The sequence below is a fragment of the Triturus cristatus genome, chromosome 11, assembly GCF_964204655.1.
Source record: "Triturus cristatus chromosome 11, aTriCri1.1, whole genome shotgun sequence".
In the NCBI taxonomy this organism is placed as follows: Eukaryota; Metazoa; Chordata; class Amphibia; order Caudata; family Salamandridae; genus Triturus; species Triturus cristatus.
Genome location: NC_140594.1, coordinates 213,409,647 through 213,435,882, shown reverse-complemented (window position 1 = coordinate 213,435,882; position 26,236 = coordinate 213,409,647). Strand labels below are relative to the sequence as shown.

The 26,236-nt window shown below is 43.7% G+C and overlaps 1 protein-coding gene across 4 annotated transcripts in view; it reads right to left on the bottom strand.

Annotated features, from left to right (window-relative positions):
* The window catches only part of UBE3B (ubiquitin protein ligase E3B), a 389,404-nt gene that overhangs the window by 65,540 nt on the left and 297,628 nt on the right, over positions 1-26,236 (bottom strand). For all 4 annotated transcript variants that reach the window (XM_085632991.1, XM_085632989.1, XM_085632992.1 and 1 more), the window contains exon 24: positions 14,485-14,543. In XM_085632991.1, coding sequence (XP_085489117.1) covers positions 14,485-14,543 — 59 coding nt within the window. The remainder of the gene's footprint in view (positions 1-14,484; positions 14,544-26,236) is intronic.

Sequence of the window (26,236 nt, the reverse complement as noted above, 5' to 3'; positions counted from 1 at the left end):
GTCTCGGCCAAATTTGTCAATGAGCAGACGCTCGATTAAGTCCTCCATGCGGCCCCCCCCGCTGGACTCCGCAAGGCCGACCAGGCGAACGTTGTTCCGTCGGGAACGCGCCTCTAAATCCTCATTTTTGTCAGCGATGACCTTAAGCAGCCGGTCCATCTGCGACAGCTTGGCCGCGCCAGTCACAGCGCCATCCTCCAGCTCCGAAATGCGCCCCTCTGCCTCTTTCAGACGCTCCCCATGCTGATCCAGCCGGTGCACCACCGACTCCAGTCGCGTATTCATGTTGTCGATTTTGGCGTCGATTGAGGTGAGGCTCTTCTGCATGCTTAGAAGGATCGTCTTCCATTCCACCTCCTCCTCCTCCTCACCAGGGTCCTGCTCTCCGCCATCCCCCGGCGGCGCCCGCGTTTTCTTCTTAGAGGGGTTAAATTGGAGCGTCGACTGCTTCGCATCTGACTTGCCCATGGCAGCCGCCGGCGAGGGCCCAAGTCACCCAGTATCTAGCCCACACAGCAGCGTCTATGGTCTGCCCCAGGGCTCGTTCCAAGTGTCCAACCGTGACGGGCCCCCCCCCCAGTCGTCCAGCCCCCCGCAGACCACTAGGAGCACACAAGTCAACGAGGCCTCCACACGCGTCGCTCAGCCCCACACAAAAGCTTGCCTCACCTCAACGGCCTTTTCAGCCCCAAAGCCACGACTCCTTGCACCAGGGGTCTCAGGGTTCAGGCCAGGCGGGGCCCCCGGGTCACTCCACCGGCGTCCCTCAGCGCAGAATCAAAGGCAATGGCCACCGTTACCAGTCCGCTCCCCAAGGCAACACGGGAGATCCCCGCTCTCAGCTCCCCAGCAGAGGGCAGATCCAAGAGAGCGCGCAACAGCTCCCAGGCGCGTCAGCCGGGCAGGCAAGTGAAGGGTGGGCCCACCGCTGAAGGCGCCGGCGTAGCGCGACCTCACCTCAGGGATCCAGCACGTCCGCCGCCTCAAGGAGCCACCGGCAGAGTCAGCGCGAGGGGGGGGGGGACACCAGTCCCGCCCCGGACAGTCAGCAGAGTGTCAGCGACGCCAGCCACGGTCAGTGTACAGATCTGGGCCCAGAAGGCCCCGCGAATCCCCAGGCTCGCGCTGGCAGAGGCCGCCGCTTGTTTGCTCCGCCCAGAATGCCGCTCCGCGCCCTCCGGCAGCCGCAGTCGATATCTCCGTCACCCGGTCACCTATGCCCTTCAAACTCGCTCCAGGCGGTCCCGCTCAGCTGTGCTGCCCATTAGTGGCGTTATAGTGTGGATTATCGGCCCGGAGGATGGTGTTGCAGGATGTGGTTTCGACCGGCCGGCGAGAGCCTCACTGAAGTGCGGCCATGACGGTCCAGCGCCACCTAGCGCCCCCAACCAATGTCTTAAATGGGTTGATCCAATTACCCATATTGTAAGCTGCAATGGGAGACAGACAACTGTGAGGGGCAATACAAGAGACAATTGGATGACGAGGGCTGGTTACAAACCCTTTGAGGTAGGTAGGTGTAAGGGGGAGAAAGAAAAGGTCGGTAGGTGTATGGGGGAGAAGAGAGCGACAGACAGACAGACCGAGTGTGAGCATTTAAAGAAGAAAAAAAAAAATTCTTAGTGAACATCAGACCGAAATGTGATATATTTAACTACCATGAAACAGGAAAAGGCGCCTGAAGGAGAACCGCGTTTACCACATCCACACATTTTTTTGTCCTTAAATTCAGCATGTTTTTGACATGTGTAGGCCCCGATTCTGAGTTTGGAAGACCAGAAGCCCCATATGGAATTCTGCTCATTCATGAGCGGGCAGTTGTTCATGAATCTGGGTTTACTGTGTGAGGGGACAACAGACTGAGTTTTGCTGACTGGGAAATCTATACAGTAAAATTGCTTTGGTAATGAGCTACATTACACATTTGACCCATTTTCCTGCCTTCACCCAATCAATAGCCATGGCACAGGGGAAGTATTACATGCTCCCCTCCCAATAATATTTTCTCCCTGCTCTTTCCCACCCTCTCCAAAATGTTCACCTTTCCACCACCCCACAGCAACCATCCACATTTACCACCTGCTCAGACCAGCATTCCACTCAGTAAAACCAGGTCTCCTTGTTTAATCCCCATTGTACGGGGATTAACTCCTAATTGCATGATTCTAACGAGGTGTTACCAAATGGTGCCAGTTTCTACAGGTGTGGATTTATCATGCCTTCAGTACCATACAACTCTTAATCAAGGTGCTTGTGTTCATATTAAACCATCACTTAAGTGTCCACATGCAGAGAGCCCATCCTTATTTTATTCTTATTGAAGTTTACTATGGTGTTTTGCAACTGGGCATATTTAATCTTTCCATTTTTCCATTTGTTTCTGTGTCTTTATTTTGGATTTTTAGCACTAACTCCCATCTGACTGAACAAAACTGTTCTAATTCACTAGCAAAATTACAGTTTTTCATTTGTTACCAGTTTCATCTTTCTGCTATTTTTTCAGCAAAATAATCACCATGGATGCAATATCGGACCTAGTCTCTACAAAGGACTCTCTAATGAAACCACAGTAGACCACAATTCTGTCAAAACACCAATGATTCAACATTAGACCATTACACTGTAAAAAACCAGTACTGATTGTACTACATAAGACCAGATGTCTGCCAACAACATACAGATGACGAACCATTAAGCCAGGCCTCAGACAACAAACACCAATTAAGCAATATTTGAATAGGCCTTTGCCAAGGACTCATCAATGATGCAATACTAACCTATACCTCTGTCACCAACACACAAACAACAACATTTATATCAGACGTCTGACAACAAAACACCAACGCTAAAACATTAGACCAGGCATCTGCTAATGACTTAATATTAAACCAGGGCTCTGCTACCTATACGCACAACCAAGATGGAGTATCAGACCCAGCCTGTGAGTCTAATACACCATTAATAACAAGCATTGGCATAGCCAATAGGTCTCGCCTTTGGGACCTTATAAGTATTTAGTTATGTAGCACAATATCATCGGTACAACAGCATCAACTGTTGCATGGCTAAACACTTATAAAGGTCCCAAAGGCGAGACCTATTGGCTATGCCAATGCTTGTTATACCTGGTGTCCACTTACTTCAAAGTGAGAGAAACCTTTGGAGTTTCCCCCTACAGACGTTTCTGGAATGTCTTGCCTTCCTGCCCTGGTCCCATGGCAAAATAGACTAGTGTGAAGTCCTTTGTATGTGAGCTGTGCCAGTGCCTTTGAAGTGCAAGTCTGGAAGGTGACAGCTCTGCCACGGCCATTAAGCCAGGATGGCCCAGGCTGCCAACACCCAGACCCTCTATTGTGATGCTGTCTTGGCGGAATACACGCAGGTCAACTTTCAACTACACCTAGTCATGTGACCCAGGAACAAGCTGTAGGCACAACATGGTTAGGACAAGAAAATGCCAACTTTCTAAGGGGCATTTTCACAATTGTGACTTAAAATCCGAACTCACCATTGAAGAGGGTTTTAAATTACAATTCTTAAAGACATCACACTTGACTTTACCACCTGCGCCCAATCAAAAGTTATCACTTATTAAATGTAATAAGGTACCCCAATGTTATTCAATGGGAGAGGTAGGCCTTACAGTAGTGGTGAAAAACGAATTTGTGAGTTTTTCACTACCAGGACATGTAAAACATAAAAGTACATGTCCATCTTTTTAAATACAATGCACCCTGCCTTATGGACTGTTTAGAGCCTACCCTGGAGTTGAGTAATAAGTCTTATATGTATTAAAAAGGAAGGTTTAGGCCTGGCAAAAGGTTTATTTTGCCAGGCCGAAATGGCAGTTCAAAACTGCACACAGAGGCTGCAATATAGAGCTGAGACCTTTTTAAAAGGCTGCTTAAGTGGGTGGCACAATTTGTGCTGCAGGGCCACTAGTAGCATTTAATTTACAGACCCTGAGTAGCATCACTTTACTAGGGTTTTCTAAGTAAATGTAATGTGCCAATTAGATACAGGCCAATTTTACCATGTCTAAAGGTGAAAGCACAAGCATGTTAGCACTAGTAAAGTGCTTAGTGTCCTAAATGTCAACAAAAATAGGTTCAGAAAACAAGAGGGTGAAGGCAAAAAGTTTGGGAATGAGCATGCAGGGAGGGCCGGGTCCAACAGTTACAATAAATTGGCACACACAATGTTGGCTAGGCAAAAAGTAGGATTATAGAAAGTACATGATGGCAGCTACAGCACAGAATGATGACACAGTGGACGTAAACAATGAGGTGTAAGAAAAAAGAGCCAGATTTCATAACCAGGCGCATGGTCACGAGATATGCAATATTGACAACAGTCTCCCCGTTTCTAAGCAGGAAGGTATAAAATAGTTGCTGCACTGATGTAACTTTTCATCAATGTTATATGCGATAGATGCTTCTCTGATTCACTCTGAGATAAAATAAAACCGGAATCCTAAATAAATTTAAGAAACTGTAAGAGTAGATTACAAAAATACTATATTGTATTAGAGTTGTTTAAACACAGTGTTCTTATTACACTACAAAAATAGACTGAAGTTCACACTATTTTTCCCTTCCTAAATGTACTTTATTACGTTTAACTTTTTATTCTATTTTTTGTGCCACCTGTTGTTCCAATCTGGAAAAGGGGAGGGAAGAGGAAAAAAACGACAAACTCAAGAGTCCCTCTGTTGGAAAGTGGGTTATTGGTAGAGGCAAATATAGGTCTGCCACTGGCAATAAGGCCACTAACAAATGATAGGACTTAGCATAGGTCTTAGAAAATTATTCCTATGCTCAACCCTTGGTAACGTGGCTGTGAGCAGACAGGCTTAACTTCAAAGACAGGTATGTAAAGCATTTAAAAACACAATTTCAGTAAATAATTAAGACACAACACATAATAAAAATCCAACGCCAATATATAAAAATAGGAAATATTTTTATCTTTAAATTGACACCAAAACGACAATAATCCAATGTAGGAAATCGGAGATATGAATTTTCAAATATTTAATAAAATATAGCACTTAGAAAATTAAAGCACCATATTGTGATACCTGCTCGCGATAGACCGGGGCAAAGTCAAAGTTTCAGGCCGGGCGCGATGGAGCCCTGAGAGGCTACAGTTCCTGGCAGGTCCCGGTCTCAGTTTCTACCTTCACAGTTAGAAACTTTTCTGAAGCTTTTCTTCCCGAGGGTCCTCAAAGCTCCCAGCCAGTCCGGATCCGGTGAGGGTTCGCCGGCTTGACTTGTAATGAGGTCCCGGTCAACTTCCCTGGAGCGGACTTAGAAACTATTTCAAGTTTACTTCAGCGGGACAACCCAGGAATCCAGGCCGACACGCAATGGAAGGCAGGCGGCTTGGCTCTCGCGGTTGCTCCCGGTAACCTTTTCTACGAGCGGACTTGGAGCTTTTTCTCGCAGGGTCTCTTGATGCTCCTCATGTAGCCGGATCCGGTGAGGGTTCGCCAGCTTCAGATTTTCTCTAGTCCCGGTCAATTTCTGGAAGTTGATGCGATGGAGCTTTTAGCGGGACAAACCTGGATGGCTTGGCCGGCTCGCGGTTGAAGGCAGGCGGCCTGGCTGGCCAGGTTGAGTCGGTCCCTCTATGGAGCTTTTTTTCAAAGTTGCTCCAAAGTTCTCCAAGCTTATTGAACTTCTTCCTGAAGTTCCTCAAGGGGTCCCAAAGTGTCTCAAACTTACTCAAGGGTCTGGAAGCTCCAAGATGGTCCCTGAAAGTTGAGGACGTCAGTTCCCAAAAACCACTGGTACAAAACCCTTACAAATCCACTGATGTGTCTCCAAGGTGTAGATTTAGTTGGTGATGTTCCAGTTGAGCTCTTTTAACCTGTAGCTTTCAGGGAGTCCACTCTTTAGTTATTTTTCAGCAAAATAATCCACACGGCTGTAGTTTCAGATGGTGCAGTTTCAGAGGTCAGGCCGTAGAAATCTTCGCACAGCAAAGCTTCTCAGCAGGGCACTTCTTGCTTTAGGAAGTTTCAAGCAGCAGATATGGAGGGCTCTGCCCCTCTCAGATACTTATTCCAAGTTCTCTGGGTCAGACAGGAGGTCACTTCTGACCAATGGGAGCAGGGTAACTCCTCCAAGTTATGACCACATCTTGTAGAGTGTGGCATTATTTTGTCCCAGAGTGCATCAAATCTTCCAAATCCATAATGGCTGATTTTCCAGCGAGGAGGTAAGAGCTGGCTGAACACACCCCCTAGGATGGCTTACTTCCATAGACTCTCCCCCTACCATCTGCACATACCTTCCCTAATCCTGGGTCTGGTGGGGGTCAAAAGTGTGAAGTGGAAGCTGACACTGTAGCCATCCCTCTGCCTTTGAAGCCCATGGTTCACGACTACTCCCCCTGGACTGGCATTCCTATGGAACAGCAAACTGCCCTCCCAGCAGAACTGGTTAACCCCAGGGGCTCTTTATCACCTCTTCAAGGCAGCCTGGCTAATCCACTTAACACTGACCAATCAGGGCAGACCACTGGAAGGCTGAATTTGGACTTACAAAAAAGAAAGTCTTATAACTTCTTGTATGTACACTTTAGGAGAAATTCAACAATATGATATTGTTGGATTTATTAATAAAATTCTGGGAAGTCTTTGAATGGCATGTCTAGTCCTCTCCTATCAATAGTTATTAATCAATAACTTCCTACCATGTTAACCTATGTAACAAGGGATTTGCAAAGGGAAAAATGACGTGGGCCATTTTTCCAGCACCAGGACTTACAAAAACATATTTTATAAGTACTTGCCTTATATCTACAGGAACCCCACCCCATGTGCAACTAGGGGAGACTTTAGGGGTTCTGAATCTGTAGAAAGAGTGCAGATTTTCCCTTTACATTGATCCTAGCATCACAGTCGAATTTGAGCAGCACTGTGGGGAGTAAAATGTGAAATACCTGACCCCCTACCCCTGGGATACCTAGGGGAGACCCTGGGGGTCCCTAACATGCCAAAACATTGTAGGGTATCCATTTTTACGTGCCCCAAACACCAAAGTCGAGTTTGGGCACAATTTACTTTTTAAAAGCAGTCCTGGCACCTAGTGCTGCTTTTAAACTGACCTCAGGGTTCAACAGTGCACACATGCAAGTGCAAAAATAGCTGCTGGCCTTTAAACTGCCATGCCCCAGTGTACTAGGGACTTCTAGCTAGTTTCAATCCCCCTGCCCTATTATATACTAGGAGCTTTAAGGGTAGGTCATGCCAATCACAGGCATACCCCACCATACCATTGTGTACCCTAGTGTATGTAGGCGTTTTAACTGTATTCTAATGTGTTTCTTTCAGCATAGCACTGACCCTGGGGCTGGTTAGGCAGAGCCCAGAGTCAGTCAGAGTCAGTTACCATCAGCATCAGTCAGCAAAAAGTTGGGGGGTGCCCAGGGCACAGGATGACTTTGCAACACCCTCCAAGTATCTTGTATGAGAACAGATTGAAGCACCCAGTTTCTCTCACAGATTATTCTCACTGGGTCCTTCTCTGTTTTTGGCGAGACTAAGTACAGCAAGGGGGAAAAAGAACCTGTATGTTTTATCTAACTTCTCATCACCTTGTTGGTCACACTATGTGCATTGTCAGATGCTTCAGCGCATGGCTACTAAACTGGAAGTGCCCTAACTCATATGAGAATCTTTGAAGCATGTGCTAGTGAGAATCTTTTAAGCGTGTGTGGTCCCTCTTTTGTTTGATCATCTCTGTGGTTTGGCCTTAGCTTAACAGGGTTGAGAACAAGTATAAACAAAAAATGGCACTCACGCAGGGTAATGTATTTTATTCACCTGTTCTTAATGGCATGGTTAACAAATATGTTTGGTCAGATGTAGAGTTTGAGAGTCTCTAACATGATGGATAAAGTCTACTTGTGACCAAACCAATATTTTTAGTTAAGATTCAGAAAAAGCAAACATTTTAATAACATACACTTAAAGAACGAGGGTGGGTGTATGGATCATTGTTGATCTCCCATGGCCATTATTTGAAGAATATAGAAGGCATGTGTTCTAAGGGATTGATCTTTGAGAAAGACTCAAATTCCAACAAAATAAGTAACATTTCCATTAGATGCCTTTCGTCTTGCTAGATTTGGTGGACAAACGTTCCGGATACAGGCAGACATGTCCTGAAATTCTTTACCGCTGAGTGTCACATTTTTAAGCAATCATCTGAAACTTTCTGCAACCTTAAAAACCTGGCTTTTCAATGTGGATATTGTTTTAGGTGTCTATGACAATATTAGTTTAACAGTGCCTGTATATCTATCCAGCTGTAAGTCTGTGCTATAAGTCCCAAATAACATAACATATAATACTAAAACCCAGCACCAGCAGGAATGGAAAGGCTCAATTAATCTGAAAGGAAATTGTATATCCATCACAAAACCTGAAAACAGAAGAAGGGAAGAACACAATCTATGAGCTCAGTCCCCTAAACACCACTCTCAAGAGGTGTGCTAGTGTCTTTTAGGCAAGTCCTAAGAAAATGTTTTTGTAACTTTACTTCGGTGTGCATAACTAATACATATTTTATTTATTTGAAAATTTCTGTAGCTCTCCATCACTAGGGAGTATGTGGACAATGCACAAATAGAACAACAGATTACATGTTGCAGTAGCAATAATAATAATTAGAAAAAAAACTTTTAAAGAACATAACACAGTCTGTAGAAAAGTGCCTCTATTTTTATGAAACCCCCCCACCCCCTCCCAATTTTGGATTTCTGTTGCTGGTTGTTCGACTCTGTAGTGCACTGAGCCCTGCAGGACAGGCCCCACTGCATTTACTCTGTCTGCTTAAAGTATAAGGACGATTGACTAATACCTGATTACCAAATTTAACTTACGCATAAGTTCCTAGTATATAGTAAAATAGGTGATCAGGACTAGTAAGTTAAATGTGGACAGCAGCACTTACTTGTGCAACCATTACAGTGACAAAGGTGAAAACGTGACTCTAGGCCTGCCACTGCAGCCTGCTCAGGCAGCTACCAAACTGCCAAATCAACATGGCAAAATAAGCTTTCTTACCAAGCCAAAACCTTCCTTTGCAATAATAATAACACCCCATAGGCAAGGATTTGGTAGCCCCCAGGGCAGGGTGCTAGATATTAATAAAATAAGGCATGTTCCTCTCATGTTTGACATGCCCGGATAGTGAAAACCTGAAATTGCCATTTTCACTGTAGTGAGGCAAGTAGCCCTATTGGCTAACCGAGTTTCACTAACCTAAGCTATACGCACTATCTTCCATATGGGGCCACCAAATATGACACTTTTGGGTATAAAATGTATTGTTGCATTAAACCTTACTCATTGATAAAGTTGTATTGGAAGGAACTTTTAAGGCAAAGGTGATTTAAAACTTTGATGCTTAAACCTCTGGTAGCCATTACTGGCTGCCCGCAGATGTTGTACATCGAGACAACAGGCTGCCACCTGCTAGGAAGTGTGAAGCGCTCACAGGAACACATAAGACAATGAACCGTTGGTGGGAGAAGGTGTGACCTCCTCCAGGAGGCTGACTACCGGGTGGTGGCCACAGATGGCTCATCCTCAAAGAGGCTACTGCCTCAGTGAAGCAAGATGCGATCACACCATAGCCTGCCTGCTCCTTTGTGTAGACCGGCAAGTATCTCCTCCAGAGGTGGAAAACCCATTGCAGAACTTTTTCCTACGAGGAGTGACTCATTCTGCTGGGTACACCTTAGGGGTGTACCCAGAGCTCCACACAGGGTAAGAAGACCTGAGCCATCTTGGATTCAGGCAGAGAAGGGTACTCTGTGATTGTTGAAGGCAAAATCCCCAGGAAGTGATGTAAAGTGGCAAGGGTTGCCTCATGGGAGGTGGTCCCTAATTGGCTAGTAAGTCCTCCCATCGAACAAACATGCAGAATGCATAAAAGTGGCACCCCTGGCACGCAGTCTTAAGATTGCTACCGGACTGGAAAGAAAACTGGACTGCATCTGCTGCAGCTGAGGGACCCACAAAGAGGACTGTTTCTACTCGTGGACAAGACTTCCACTTGTGCCAGGACAGAAGAAGTGACTCCAAGGGCTAGGAGGCTAGCCTCCTGTTAACCATCAGGAGTAAAACATCTAAGGAAGCCTGCACACTCGAGAGCCCAGCTGCCCTAGAATGCCTGCCCAATGTTGGATGCAGAAGTGTACTCTGACCTACATGAGGTGTCCCTGAGTTCGTGGGACGTGAGGCTCAAGAAATATTTAATTACCAGCAAGTAATTGCTTAGACCAATGTAAGCAGGAGACCAGTTCACTCATTGTGACTGGATCTGCCCTTGGCTCCACTAGTGCATTGTGGGAGACAGAGCCCTGATGCCAGAGACGACTCATGATGCTTGTGAACCCAAGGGTGGTCCCAGGAAGACTCGTATCTCTTCAGCATCGTCAACATCCTGTATCCCCAAGAACACTTCTTTGATGGACCACGATAAGGGACAAAAATACAATGAGGACACCGAAACTACAGGACCCGATAGGTAACTATCTCCCAGGATTTAAGTTGTCCCTGTGACTTGCTCCCAAACCCATTATAGCCACTCCAACAGAGTTTTAGTAGAGGTTCTTGCCAGTTGGCTCCAAACCAAAACACTATTAGCAACGATTTGTTGTATCTTAAAGCTTGAACTACAGTGCTTTATTTTATCTTTGAAAAATCATATCACCAGTTTCCCTTAATGGATTTTTGGCATTTTGGAGTCTATTTAAACTTAAAAGGGTATCCTATTTTCATAAATGATCAGACTTTTATTATGTTGTGTTACTTACTTCCCAACTGTTTTGATACTTCGAAATGTCAGTTAGTCAGACATACTTTATTTCAACGCATAAAAGGTACAGATATAAAACAAGTTAAAACCATTACCTCAATAAAATATTTACAAAACTTGCATCATATAAAATAAGTCCATAAACTCATAACTTTATCAGTATCAGACAGAATAAGCCAATTAAAAATGCAATTATAAAGTTAAACGTGTTCTACAGGCCACTGCCCACAAATAGGAAGCAAGAGAGTAACACACATAGGGATCTGGGAGCTGTAGTATAAAGTGCAGTGCATGCTTATATAGAGTAAAATTGTATTTCCTTAACATGGGGACTAACCAAGCTTTCCTTTGGGGAACATAGAATGTGCAAAAAAAGGGAATATGTAGGTTGCTTGAGGTGCTCTACCATTACATGGGCATTGAGGTAAATCTTTCACCGAATAAATGTTAGCTGGCAAACTGAACATTGACGGAATATAGTTCATCCTAAATCTGATCAAAATATATCTATGCTGTGGGTTCCGTACAAATGAGAAATATGAATGTAATATAGATTTGGCCGTGGGAAGAAGGCTATATGCAATTATAGTTGATTTGTGTTTGTTTCTTTCCCACTTATCATTTGAAGGTTTTTCCAAGAAGATCTTTTTTAGTTTTGCCTTTGGAAATGAGGTGCATCACTGTGGGAACTCATATAAATATTGGAGACCTAAGTCAGATATAGTGCTCTTAACATAGTTAAATCACAGGATCCTGTCGGTGTAAACAATCTCTAGGATCGCCTAGTTAAGTTGCAAGCATTGACTTGACCAAACAGAGAGCCATAGCAGGAGGGTGGCCGGTCTAATTACAACCTTGAGATAGGGTAAAACCAGTTATTCGCGCGATAGTTTGCACAAGTGCTGGGAAGCAAAAGCAATTCCTTACAAAAGGCATCTTCAACAAGTTGGAGCAGAGCTGGGTCTACCGTACCCCAGATCGCTGCCCCATATATCACACTTGCCAGCATTTTTCGTGAATAAATAGGTATTATTTCTGGCAAAGGCTTGAAACCCAGTTTTGTAGAAAGATCAGCCAAAGCCCTAATCCCATTTTCCAAAAGAGCCTTTCTACTTAAAGCATATTTTTCCAAGATAACTTACTATCAAATGTTACTCCCAGATAGTCGAATGAATCAACCACTTCCAGCTTCTGGTCCTCTATATGAAATTTAAAAGATTTTTTAGGAAGAGCCCGGGCAATTAAAACAAAAGATTTCAAAAACATTTATACTCGGGTCTGAGTTAGCCATATAGCTAAAATAATCCTGTATGAGGTTCTGTAGTGCCATCGGGGTTCTGGCCAGTAACACTGTCATCCGCATATAGAAGTATGGGTAAAGGGGATGAGTCTACATAAGGAATATCCTTAGTGAAGCGACCCAGAATTGCCTCTAGCCTGTTAGTGTATAGGGAATACAGAAGTGGGGCCAGTACACAACCCTTCTAAATGCTTTACACCTGTTCCTTTGACTAAACGTGACTGCTCTGTGCCACAGCTACCAAGGAATAAGTTAAAGGTTTTTATTAAAAAACCTAAATGGACCTGATACAGATTGTGATATTATTATATGGCGAGGTATCACAACCACACCACATAATAATCCACATTCCTACAAGTGGGCAGGGAGGGACTATTACACAAGAACAAATTGTGGTCTTCAGCTGAATAGGAAAGGAACCAAATGTGCACAGCAGATGGGGTCAGCATCGAGGACAACTACTCATTAGGAAGGTATATTCTGAAAAGATTAATTTTTAAACAACCCTACAAGTACTTAAGGATGGGGTCTGTCTTAATTTGCTTGGTACGCATTTGAGAATGATTGGTGTTATGCATGTAATGTTCTGGAATGAGGACTTTCCAATACTAGTGCCATCGTGCTTCACAGACCTCTTTTTCCTTGAAAAGTTTGAGCAAGTATGTGAGGTAGGTTCAAGTGTAAAAATGCAATGTGTTGTATGTGAGACAGTAGAGCTTTTACTTACTGCTAACCTCATGTAATCTGATCGTATTTTCTTAAGGATGAACAGTCTGTTCATAGCTTGGAATATGGCTTTAAAGAGGTTGCATGAAGACTGAGGCAAACCTACCAGTACTGCATTGCAAACGTTTAGTTCCAGTCATGATATAAGTAAAGAGTTGGCAGCAGCCTTTAGTTTCTCAGATAGTAACAAAGGTTACATTTTTTATGGGCAGGATTCTCTGCTTTGATAACTATTAATGTGTGGTACTATTGAGATATGCAGTATCAAGTGAGGAACCTAGATAGATCAGTGTGCGAGATGGTGAGAAGTCTGAAGCTTATACCTCTTTGAGCAGATCAGGACTGAAACTTAGTGTTTTGATGAGGACTGAATAAACAAATTTTTTTGGGTGTTGAGTTTAGGAAAGCTGTTAGGCATCTACTCTACATCTACGAGAGCTGCATGCAACTGTGTGATATTCTGTATGAGGATCTTTTCATGGAAACCTTTGTATCATCAACATACTCATCAAGCGCAACTCTGGTACCCTCACAGATTAAACTCATTGTTCCAAGGTGCAGGTAAACACTGAAAAATCAATGGAGCTGGTATGGCACGCTAGCGAATGCCGCAAGCTACAGTGGAGGAGTCAGAGATGTGAAAGCTAATCTGGGATAGTTTAGAGACATAGGAGACAAACAAGCTCAACTCTGAGCCTCTGAAACTCATGCATTTCTGGAGAACTGCCAATAGTCGCTTGCCAGCCACCATATGAAAGGCTGCAGTAGGATCTAACATAACAAAGACATACATTTCCTCCATCCAGGATCTGATGAACATCGTCCAAGATTAGTCTGCAGACAAAACCTTGAAACATTAAAAATGTTTTCTTTCTATTGCACATATACACACATTGCTGTAAAGAATCTTGAGTAAACAAACGCTTGCCAAGTAAGAATCTCAATAATACCTTTGAATAATATGTGGAGATTAAGGACAGAAGCCTGGCATATCTGGACAGATACAAATACTATGTTGCACAATATGGCTCACTATCACCATTTACTTGTGGGACAGGGTATGTTTAGTTTATATAGTACTTTTGTTCAGAAGTTAACTTTACTCTAGAAACATCAAGAGCTTTCACAATAGGAAAGTGTTTCTGAAATTCCAATTAGGCTGCACCACATCGAGCCACAGGTCTCATAAGATACATGTGTATAACTTTGACCCATCTCACGGGTCCTTCATATGAAAAGGATCTTCAAGGTAAATCTCAGAGTTTCTTTCCAGACCAGTTTCTCTTCTTCATTTTCTACAATGGACTGATCGAAGTACTGCAAATCTGTACTATGTGCTCATGTAAAATCATCCCACTGTCTCCTTCTTCATACATTACTATGGCATCCCAATTTTAAAGCAAAAGTTTTTACACTACTGCAAATACTGTCAAGCACATGAGAACGTAAATACATACCAATGGCTACAAAGTAATTCCAAGAAATAAAATATGTGAAATAAAAACTTTACATATTCTTAATTTCAGACAAGATCTGTTTGCTCCAATACATGTGAAATATAAGCTCATGATTTGGAAAACCATATTTAAGATGTTAATATTTAAAAGTTAAGTAAACACTTACTTATTTTCATTTGTGACTGCCATTGTCTTTCCTCCGGGAATTAGTTCATGACAAATGAGCTATGGAGGGAAACAGGAAACGTTAACTCTGGTGCTGTAGGTCTTGAAGGCTCTCTCCTACTGTCACGCACAATTGTTCAATAACACAGGGCACAGGCTTTGCTACACTTCTGCATAACTCCTCAAAATTATTTTCCCTCTGTTTCCATCCATTTATGCTAGGTAGGACACTTTCCTTTTCTCAGCTTAAGGTGAGCGGGACATAGATGGTTGGTGTAGCAGGAAAGAGACTACGGACTAAAAGTGCCATGAAGGTAGCCATCCTTTTAGAGAGTCCATCTCTCTCCTAGTCCCCACTTAAAAGATTGAATCAAAAGACCGAATACATTTCAGAGCGATAGTATAGTCTCAAAGCTGACGTGAAGCAAACATGTGGCAGAGGAAAGCTTTGCCATGTTTTGTATGGCTCTCAAACTATTTGCCACAGGAAGACCACTGCCACATGGACTCATCTTATAACCTTCTTATGGTATATACCCCTACTTGGCTTTCCTCTTGTGTCTCACACCTGCTTTTCCTCATCTGAGAGTGTAACATTTTTCCTTTCTTTTTTTCCGGCTTTCTGACAACTTACCCTAATCCACCTGAGAGTCTATGTGTAGCAGTCAACAGCAAACTGACTATTCCAGGAATTTAATGTTTTCTGTTGACAGCATGTGCTGCTGCAGAGCACATGATGTGCATAGTGTGAAAACAGTACCCCATGCTCTAAAGCTGTGACCTGCGAGTGGTAGTGGGAGGTGCTTGGAACAAAGCTTTAGCATGGTTTGACCCACCTCTGCTTCTTGTTCGGCCTGAACATTCACATACCATTAACAGTGTTTAGTAAATATTTGAAATGATGACCAAGTAGCAGCCGGACATATGTCTGTTAATGGTATGTTGCCTGGGAAATCCTTTGTGGCTCCTGTCTTGCAGTAGAATGTATAGAGTGCACTTAGCTGTAGCATCACATAGTTGAATGCATCTAATAAGCAACCTTGAAATACCCACCTTAAAGACTGGGATAACAAGATGCAGAGGTGCAAAAGCAACAAATGTTGTTGTGTTTCCCTGACTGTAAGAGTGTGATTTACATAAATCACAATAATCCATCTAAATTGTGCAAAGAAGAGGGTAAAAATTGAATAATTCAAATGGTGCTCCCATTACTGTAAAAAGCTATTGCTACCCTAAGAGGAATTACTCTTTAACCCTTCCAAAAAGCCTTTGTGACAGGGATTTGAAAAACTGACTGGTCTCCATTTTAAAGATATGTGCTAACTGCAGATATATGAAACCATAAATATGCATACCAATCTGGACGTCTGTATGTGTAGAGGTAGCAAAAAGGTGCTGTACTGTGACAATTAAGAGACAGATCTTTTGAGTATTGCAGTAGTTCACAAATTGATTTGGCAGAATAATATGCTTTAGGCATTCTAGCTTCACTACATTGTTCATAAATGTTAATACATTCTGGTGGAAGTTATATTTTTCTAAATTATATTTGGAGTGCTTGTACACAATTGCTTCTTGGCACTTTAGGAAGGCACAATCTAAAAATCTAACAGTGACCAGGGAAATAGACTGGATGATACGTGGGGCCCAATTTAGGCAGTCAGGGTAGTGGAGGATTTTACTTACACCACCCGGCCTTTACTCTTCTGGCCAATTTAGAGTTAAAACCCGGTCCTGGGATGAACTTTACATTTCTCTTTTCCAAAAACTAGCTACCAAAGCGGAACCCAAAAGAATAATGGCACCAACATCATGGACATTTTCTCCCATGGTGTGGGGATAATTTTTTTAAACCATTTTACTGTCCCTCACCACCAGTATATTTCTGTGACACACCATGTAAAACATAGCCAAATAGACCAGCCACTCTAACTAGGGCAGACAGTCGGATGGCTTACCTCCAACGACCCATCCTCCCTAGGGCTGTCGGAGGAAGTTTACATTGATGGAGTAAATTGTACTCAGTCAGGGTAAACCTGACAGTTCGCTTGACTCAAAATAGGGCAGGCACAATGAGAGTTTGGTGGACAGGGTATTCAGTCGCAGTTGCGACGAAGTACCCCACCGCCAAACTCTAAATTGGGCCTGTCATATTGCAACACTATTAGTGAGCTATACGCTCAACTGCAACACCCAGGGTCCAGACCACTTGATATATGGCAATCCTTCCGGTCATATTTGTTGGCACAAACCTCTGTAAGCTCCCAGAAGGAACAAGACTCCCAGGCTGAAATATGATCGGCACAGTTTGAGTTTCGACTGCAACAAACACAGGTCCTTACCCACAGATTGCCTGATGAGAGGGATTTCATGAGATTCATCTTGCCACTCATAGCAAGTATAAAGATTTCAGGGCAAGACAGGGCTGATGGGATTCCACCTTCTCAAGTTTAAGAGAAATGTTGCTGCCACATTCTGGATAAGTTGTAACTCATTAGTTTTAGGATATGCCAATATAAAGACCATTTGCATAGTCAACAAGTGACAACACAAGGACTGTTCATGTCTGAATCTTGTGCAACAGGCCTAGGTAAGGGAAGATATGTCATAGCATTCCCCTTGTGTAGGTGTCTCTGATCACGTTTTAAACTTAGATTTTGAGTGACAGGTGGAGTCCATCGTTTCACCAAGGTTTTTCACCTTCTTTGATATGGTCAGTGTTAGTACTTAGCTCTGGATACCATGGAGGTAGAGAGACATAATGGAACAATGTCTCACAGGTGAGAGTTCTAGTTTTTGTTCAGTTTAATGTAAGGTGACTACTGTGCATCGATTGGTCTATTGCAGTCAGGCAGGCCAATTTCTAGGCTTGAGGACTGAAAGATTTTCTGCTTCGAAGGTGATTTGGACATCATCTCCATAGTTCTAGCAATTAAGCTTGAAAGATTTTATAAGTTCAGAGAATGGTGACAGGTACACTAAAAAAGAGGTGCAATTGTTGACTCTTTAGGCTCCCCTACCTTAGAAATAAATGGCACGGAGCAGGAGGGTGTAAGGAAAATGCTACTTACCCAGTATGCATCTGTTCTTGGCATATAGAGCTGTAGAGCCATATGCTTTAGCACAGATCGCCATCTGGTGTTGGGCCCGGATGTTTGCACTTTGTTTTTGTTCGAAGAAGTCTTTGCAGTCACGAGGTAGGTGACTCCTCCTTTCGGTGATAGTGCACATGGGCATCAACTTCATCCCCAGATTGTTTTGCCGTAAAGGTGATGATGGAGTTAGTAAGAGTAAAAAGAGATGTCCATGTATAGTGTATCTAAGTAAGATAATACTGCAACAGATAAAGGTACCCGAGGAGGTGGGTGGGTGCTTATGGCTCTACAGCTCTATATGCCAAGAACAGATGCATACTGGGTAAGTAGCATTTTCCGTTCAAGGCATATGAGCTGTAGATCATATGCTTTAGCATAGATTATACAGCAGTTACTCCCAAGCGGTGACTAACCTGTACCTGTTGCAGTGGTCTGAAATAGTGTTCTTAAAACAGCCTGGCCCACACTAGCTTGTTGTTTCACAAACACATCTACACAATAGTGTTTTGTGAATGTGTGTGGTGTAGACCATGTTGAAGCCATGCAAATATCATCTAAGGGAATGTTCCCTAAGAATGCCATGGAAGCCCCTAGTTTGCATGTAGAGTGTTCTCTAGGGGTAATTGTTAATGTGCGCTTAGCTTTAATGTAGCATATTTGTATGCACTTAACTATCCACCATGCAATACCTGCTTTTGATATAGGATTGCCTTTATGCGGTGGTGAAAAAGCAACAAAGAGTTGTTAGGTTTTCCTCAAAGATTTAGTTCTTTCAATGTAATAAAGTAATGCTCTCTTAACATTTAATGTGTGAAGAGCATGTTCTGCCACCGAGTCTGGTTGAGGAAAAAACACGGGTAACTCAACAGACTGGTTGGGATAAAGGGCAGAAACGACTTTGTGTAAAAATTTGGAGTTAGTCCTAAAAACAACTTTATTTTGGAGAATTTGTAAAAATGGTTCTAGTATGGTTAGTGCCTGGAGCTCACCAACTCTTCTAAGAGATGTGATGGCTATGAGGAAGGCTACCTTCTAAGTCAGAAATTGTAGTTCACATTTGTGCACCAGCTCAAATGGTGGGCCCATGAGTCTTGTAAGGACTATATTAAGATTCCACACAGGAGAAGGTGGAAGTCTAGGAGGAATGATTCTCTTGAGTCCTTCCATAAAGGCTTTGATAGCGGGTACACGAAACAAGGACAAGTGTTGTCTGTTTTGTAGGTAAGCCGCTATTGCAGCAAGATGCAGTCTTATTGATGTATATGCTAAGTTAGCCCGCTGTAGGTGTAACAGATAGCAAATTATGTTTTGAATTGAAGCATCAAGCGAATTGATTTGATTGTTATTGTGGTAGGGCGTCTAGCCTCTTTAATGACGTTCATGCAGTCTGGCGGGAGATTAAGGTAGCCAAACTCTAGGATTTCAGGTGCCAGATCGTAAGGTTGAGTTGACTGGGATATGGATGCCTTATCTCTCTATGGTTCTGAGTGAGAAACTTGGTGGAGAGGTATAGTTTTTGATGAGGATCTACTGATAGTTCCAACAGGGTTGTGAACCAGGGTTGTCGAGCCCATGTGGAAGCAACTAGGATCATTGCGAGGAAATGTTGCTTGAGCTTCCGAACCACTAATGGAATTAGCGGGAGAGGTGGAAAAGCGTAAACAAATGTACCTGACCAATTGATCCATAGCGCATTGCCTTTGGACAATGGGTGTGGATACCTGGACGTGAAGTTTGGGCATTTTGCTTTGAGGTGTGTGACAAACAGATCTATCTCTGGGTAGCCAAACATTTTTAAAAATGGGAGAAGAACTTGAGGGTGTAATTTCCATTCGTGGATCTGTTGTCTTTGATGACTGAGCAGATCTGCAATTTGATTGTTTAAATTGCTAGCAGCCCCAGATGGTTTAAGTGGAGTTGTTTTTGTTGTAGAGTCCACATGCCCTGAATGGTATGTTTTTGAAGGTGAGCTCCCCAACCAGTGAGCGATGCCTCTGCTGTGAGCAGTATCCGTGGAACCGGGTCGATGAATGGCCGCCCTTTGGAAAGGTTTTGTGTATTCCACCACTGCAGAACGTGATAAGTGCGGCTGTCCACCAACACCAGATCGGTTAACTGACCTTGAGCCTGGTTACACTGACGTGATAAGCATTCCTGTAGGGGACGCATTTGGAGTCTTGCATAAGGAACAATTAGAATGCAAGACACCATCATTCTGATCAACTGCATAAACACTCGGGCTGGTAGTGAGTGCTGCAGTTGAAATTGTAATATTAGGGTTTGTATGTTGCGTATTCTGACTGGGTTGAGGTACGCTAGAGCCTTGCAAGTGTCTATTGTGGCTCCTACGTACGATTGCGTGTTGGAGGGTTGAAGAAGAGCCTTGGTGAGGTTGACAGTAAATCCCAAGTCATGAAGCAGCTGAACTGTTTTGTGAGTGTGGTGTATGCAGCTGTGTTGCGACATGGCTTTTATTAGCCAGTTGTCCAAGTAAGGGAAGACGTGAATGTGTTGTCTTCTTAAATGAGCTGCGACCACTGCTAGACACTTGGTGAAGACTCTTGGTGCTGTAGTTACCCCGAATGGGAGGATTTTGAATTGGTAATGTTGTCCGTTTACCACGAACCTGAGATATTTCCTGTGAGCTGGGTGAATGGGAATATGGAAGAAGGCGTCCTTTAAATCTAGAGTGGAAAGAAAGTCGCCTTGCTGAAGCAATGGGAGCACCTGTTGAAGCGTGATCATGTGGAAGTGGTCTGACTGAATACAGAGGTTTAGCTGTCTGAGGTCCAGTATGGGCCTGAGGGAGCTGTCCTTTTTTGGAATCAAAAAAGTATAGGGAGTACACTCCCGTTCCTTGATGACGTAATGGGATCGGCTCTATGCATGTTTGTCTAACAGAGAGAGGACCTCTTGTTTTAACAAGGTGGGTTGTTCTGGTGACATTACATGCTCCCTCGGAAGGATTGTTGGTGGAGTGCTGGTAAGTTCCGAAGCAATAACCATATTGGATAATTTGTATTACCCGCTTGTCTGGGTGATTGAATTCCAGACAGGTAGAAACTGTGAGAGACGTCCCCCAACAGGAGTGGAATGATCGGGGGTAGTGGAGGGAAGTCACTGTTAATTGGCAGGGGAAGTGCGGGTGGAGTTACCTCTGCCTCTTCCCTTGTTATTATTTCCTCTGTAACCTCCTCTAAAATAGCCTCTGGAGGAGTTAGATTGGTTGTTCCCTTTGTAAGAGGAGGAGGGATTTTCTGACGACAGTGTTTTTAAGCCACCCCTGTAAACGGAGCACAAAAGGAACCCCTGCTAGAAGGTAATTATAGGGCTCCCATGGATTTTGCAGTTTCGGTGTCTTTCTTCATTTTTTCTAATAAAGTATCTACTGTTGGCCCGAAAAGATGCTCTTTATCAAAGGGCTGCTTAAGTATGGAGGATTTTACCTTCTGCTTGAATCCAGAGATTCGAAGCCAAGCATGTCTCCACAACAGTATACTAGTGTTGATAGCACGAGAAGCTGTGTCCGCTGCATCCAAGGCGCATTTTATGGAAGTGTTGCTGATGAGCTTCACTTCCTGAATGAGGTTGTTAGCTTTAGTTTTATACTCCTCTGGCAAATGTTGCATGAGTTTTTCCAACTCATCATAGTGGGCCCTGTCGTAGCGTGCTAACAGCCTGAGCATTGGCAATACGCCAATAATTTGCAGCCTGTGAAGCTACTCTCTTGCCAGAGGCATCAATAAATTTAGACTCCTTATCAGCTGGAGGGGTGTCCCCTGTAGTTTGAGAGTTAGCTCTCTAGCGGGTGTTAGATACAACAAGAGAGTCTAAAGGCAACTGACTGTTTATGTATGCAGAGTCTGTAGGAGCGGGCTTGTATTTTTTATCCACTCTAGGTGTCAGTATCCTGGCTCTAACTGGGTCTTTGAATACCTCATCGGTATGTTTTAACATGTCTTTGAGCATGGGCAAAGTGTTAGTAGACCTTTGTGAATGTGCAAATGATTCTACACGAAAATCAACTTCTAGAGGGTCGGTATGTAGCTCCACCCCATGATATTGGGCAGCCCTGTTGATAAGTTGTGCAAAGAGGGTCTGGAGGGATACAGGTCAGGGTCATTATGTTGCTCTGGATCCTTATTATAATCTTCCCAGGGATCAGTGTCATGTGGTATGTCCGGATCTTGTGGATATCATGATCATCATCCCCATCCCCAAAATCGTCATCCTGTGGGTCAAGTGAAATTGGAGGCGGTGGTGAATTTTATGGTGTAATCTGTAAATTGGGAATAGGAGTGAGGAGAGGGAGGTATGTAAGAGGGAGAAGGGTTAGTACCCATATCTCTTTTTTCTTCAGAGGTAAAGGGGCATCTTCTGAGAGGTCTAACTTCCGTTTTTTTAGGAAGAGTAGCCAGAAGGTGTCCAGTTTCTGGATCAATACTAAGTCTTTTTTGTTTTGGATCCAGAGGTGTGTCTTCAGATGGAAGCTTCTTGGAAGGAGTATCTTTCTCTTTAGGAGTGGATTTCGGCATCGATGATTTGGGCTCAGTGCCTTTGGGTGCCAAGTGTTTTGAATCCGAATTCTTAGTTTTAGCCAGTTTAGGCTTTGGAGTTTTAGGAGTGGCATGTTTCAGCTCCAAATCTTTTCGGCGCAGAGAGTGTTGGCTCCGAGCTTTTAGGTGTGGAGCATTTCGACTCCGAGGTTTTAGGCTTGGATGATTTTGGTTCCAAATCTTTTGTTTTGGAGGGTTTCGGCTCTGAGGTTTTCGGTGTTGAAGGTGTCTTTGGTGCCGATGGCGTGGGAAGTGGCACATGTTTCTCCTTATGTTTCGGTGCCAAAGGTGTTGGTTCGGCACTGGAATGGGGCCGGCTCAAGCCCGAGCCTGAAGGCTTGTGTTTATGTTTCATAGCCGGGCTGGAGAGCGGGGCATCTGAAACTTTGTTCCGGTGTCGACCGGAGACCCAGGGTGATACTGGAGCCTTATCTTTTGTTTGAGTGGGCACATGGGGATCTGTACTCATGGTACGTTGACCTGGAGTGACGTTGAGGTCTTCCCTCATGTCGGAGTCGGCTTCGGACACAGAGACCAGTTCTTCTTCTTCGGCTTCTGCAGCAGGACAGTGGTATTCTAGGTCTTCACCGAAGATGTCTGGTACGGAGCTGCTGCCGCGTTGCATCTCGTGGCATTGAGCCTGACGATCACGGATGGTCTTCTTTGATCGGAATGATCGACATGCTTTGCAGGATTTTTCTTCGTGTTCCTGGGATAAGCACAGGTTGCAGACCTCATGCAAGTTGGTGCATAAAAAATTAGCACGACACCCGGGACATAGCTTGATGGGTAGGCCCGACGGCCCATCACGAAGTTCCCGATCGAAGATTTTCACAGTGTACACTATACGCGTCGAATGGGAAACCGCGATCGACAGACAATACCGTGGAGGGTCGAGGATTGCGCGTCGAAGGAGTGCAAAAACGATACCGAACCAGAGCGCAGCAATACACATCTGAACTCGATGGCGGAAAAAAACAATCTGGGGATGGAGTCGATGCCCATGCGCACTATCACCGAAAGGAGTCACCTACCTCGTGACTGCAAAGACTTCTTCGAACAAAAACAAAGTGCAAACATCCGGACCCAAAACCAAATGGCGATCTATGCTAAAGCATATGATCTACAGCTCATATGCCTCGAACATGTGATAATTTAGCCTCTAATCGTGTGGCAGGATTTTATTCATTAAAGGACAGTCCCTTGAATTGAGTTTTTGTTTAGTCTTTCTAACAGTAGCTGGTTGTCTACTGTGCCAAATGCTCATGATAGGTCTAAGAGGATTCGTGTTGTGACTCCATTTGTATCTACAGACTTCTTCAAGTCAGCCAAGATGGTGATTAATACTGATTCTGTGCTATCTTCTTGTCTGAATCTGGTCTGTCTGTCAGAGAGGAGTTTGTCTTGTTCAATAAAGCCAGATGTCTCAGCAAATGCTACCTTTTCAATTAATTTACCTAGGAATCAACCACTAAATATTGTTCTGTAATTTGTTGAGTCCAACTGTTCAAGTCCTTGCTTCTTTAGTATGAGTTTAATAAAGGATGGTATTTTTTGGCCACATTTGATAGTGGCAAGTTGAAGACTGCTCAGGCCACAGAGGTTTCTTGACGGATGCTTTATTATATTTTAGTTGGGCAAGGGCCTGTAGGAGATCTTGCTATGTTTATAGATTTGATCAGATGAATAAGCTACTTACCTTCGGTAACGCCTTATCTGGTAGAGACAGGATTCAGCCACAGAGTCCTCAACTTACAATTTTTTACCTCTGTGCATTAGTAAAGGGCGTTGAGTGACTCCGTAGCGATGACATACATTGGATGTGAAATCGACAGAGTCCATATAAGCACTTCCCTGACGCACTGACATCAGTTTCTTCTGTGACTATTTTCTACGCCAAAAACACAGAGCCACGAGAGACATTGCCCATGGAAACAGTGTGCCAAAAAGAGAGACATCTTTGTGACAAACAATTACGAAGCCCTAAAGAAAGGCATCAGAATGGCAAGAAAGGGATCCTGGAGCCAACAAGACAACAGTTCACAGAGCAAGAGGATGGGTGGATCAGTAGGGAACCTGCCGCTAGATCCTGTCTCTACCAGATAAGGCATTACTGAAGGTAACTTATTCATCTAATAGCGACATCTAGACGCAGATTTCTTACCTTAGAATTAGATACCTAAGCAATACCTGCCCCAGAGGAGAGTCTGAAAATTGAAACCACGAAAGATCCCTGAATAGGTCTTGCTGGTCCGAAATGGAATAGAGTGACCAGGCTGCCTTAGAAACATAGGTGAGGAAACTGAGGCGCTCCACAGAAGGACTGTTGGAAGCCCAAAGGGTGCTAAAATCTGCAAGACAGTGAAAAGCACTCTTACCCACAGCAGAGAGATAAGAAAGCGTTGGAGGGAACACTTCAAGAAACAAATATACTATCTAGCCTTGCCAAAGGTATACAAACCAGGACTGGACAAGGCTAAAGGACCTAGAACAACAATCCATACCACTGAGATAGAGCTCCAGCTCTGTGTTAGGGAAACCTGTAGGTGAGCTAACCATGCCCTACTAACACAGAGAAAAAGGGAATCCCAGAGCACATCCACAATGGAGAGAGAAAGAGTGAGATAGGAAACCAATCAATGCTGCAACCAAAGCATCGCAAGAAGAGAAACAACAACTTTTGATAGAGACCACTCTCAGACAGAGAAAACCCTCCTAGAGAGAAGGTAACCCTCCAGGACTTTGAACCATAGACACGCAGATTGTCGGAAAGAGGAACACCAATAGAATAGAGGTATCTATCGAAAGATACATATAATCACACACATACATTGGCAATAGACCGTAGTTGACAACAACGGAGAGGTAATCATAGCTATATTGATATTAGTACCCAGCTGGGTAACCAGCAGCATGGTACAGTAAGAGAGGAGAGAGGGAGTGGAGGGCATCATACACTCCAGAAAATAATGGCAATCAGCCCTTAAACAATGCTACTGACTGACTAGGCTAGTATCAGGCGGTCAATGGGAAATTGAAAGAAGACAGCAGGCTGGAAAACCCGGCCAGGAAGGCAATGAAGACTGACCAGGAGGTCCATAAAAAGGTACAGTTGAAATAAATACCAACACACGGAAGGCCTCGACAGATAACTAGTTCCAAATACAATAGACAGAGTTATCAGGCAGAGTAAGACCTGACTGAAGCATCAGTTAAAAGGAGTACATAGACGTGTATGGACTAAACCCACAAAATAGAAGACCAAACAACGGATGGCTGTGCATATAAGCACAACAAGAATTGAGGCCAGTAATGAATGTCTCTACAGGAGACATTATCCATATATAGCCAAACCTTCAGTATACCACAATTGAAAAAGAGAAAAGACTCACAGCTTTCAAAGGAAGAGAGGAAGAAAGAAAAATCACTTGAAGCAGAAAGAATGTGCAAAAATAAAATGGAAGTGGTATAAAAAACCATTTAAGGTTAGAATCCTTATCACATCCTATGAGGATGAAGAAGTACCTTACAGAAAAGGATACTAAGGGAGCCCAAGTCTCCTTAGAAAGCAATCCTCAGAGAGATGGAACCATAATGTCGAAATTTGAAGAACAATCCATATAGTAAGTAAATGCCGTAGTTGTGATTTAACTGGCCAATTAATAATGTCACCTGGCATCCCAAACAGCGACAAGTAATAACATCCTCTCAAGGGATGAAGCAGAATAAATGCAGCAAGGTCGGTGGCACAGGACCCAAGTACTCTTGCGGCACTGGAGAGATATGAACCACTGCCAATGCAACACTAAGATATGCCCTTACAAGGACCCTGAAAACCCATTTGCAGGAGCCTTTATGCCAAAGCATAAGTAAGAGCAGAACAGTAGGAAGTAACAATGCACTTATAAGGGCCCTAAGTGGGCACGCTGGGTTAGGCCAGAGCGGAAAATCAATCCTGGCCAAGGATTATGCCACTCATTCAAATGCTTCCACTAAGGGAAGAAGGATGCCTATAAAAGGAAAGAAACGCCCCATGGTGGTGAGAGATAACTCTTACGATGGTTGAGGAAGAGGGAGGTTACATTGCGCTGGTGCAAGGTGA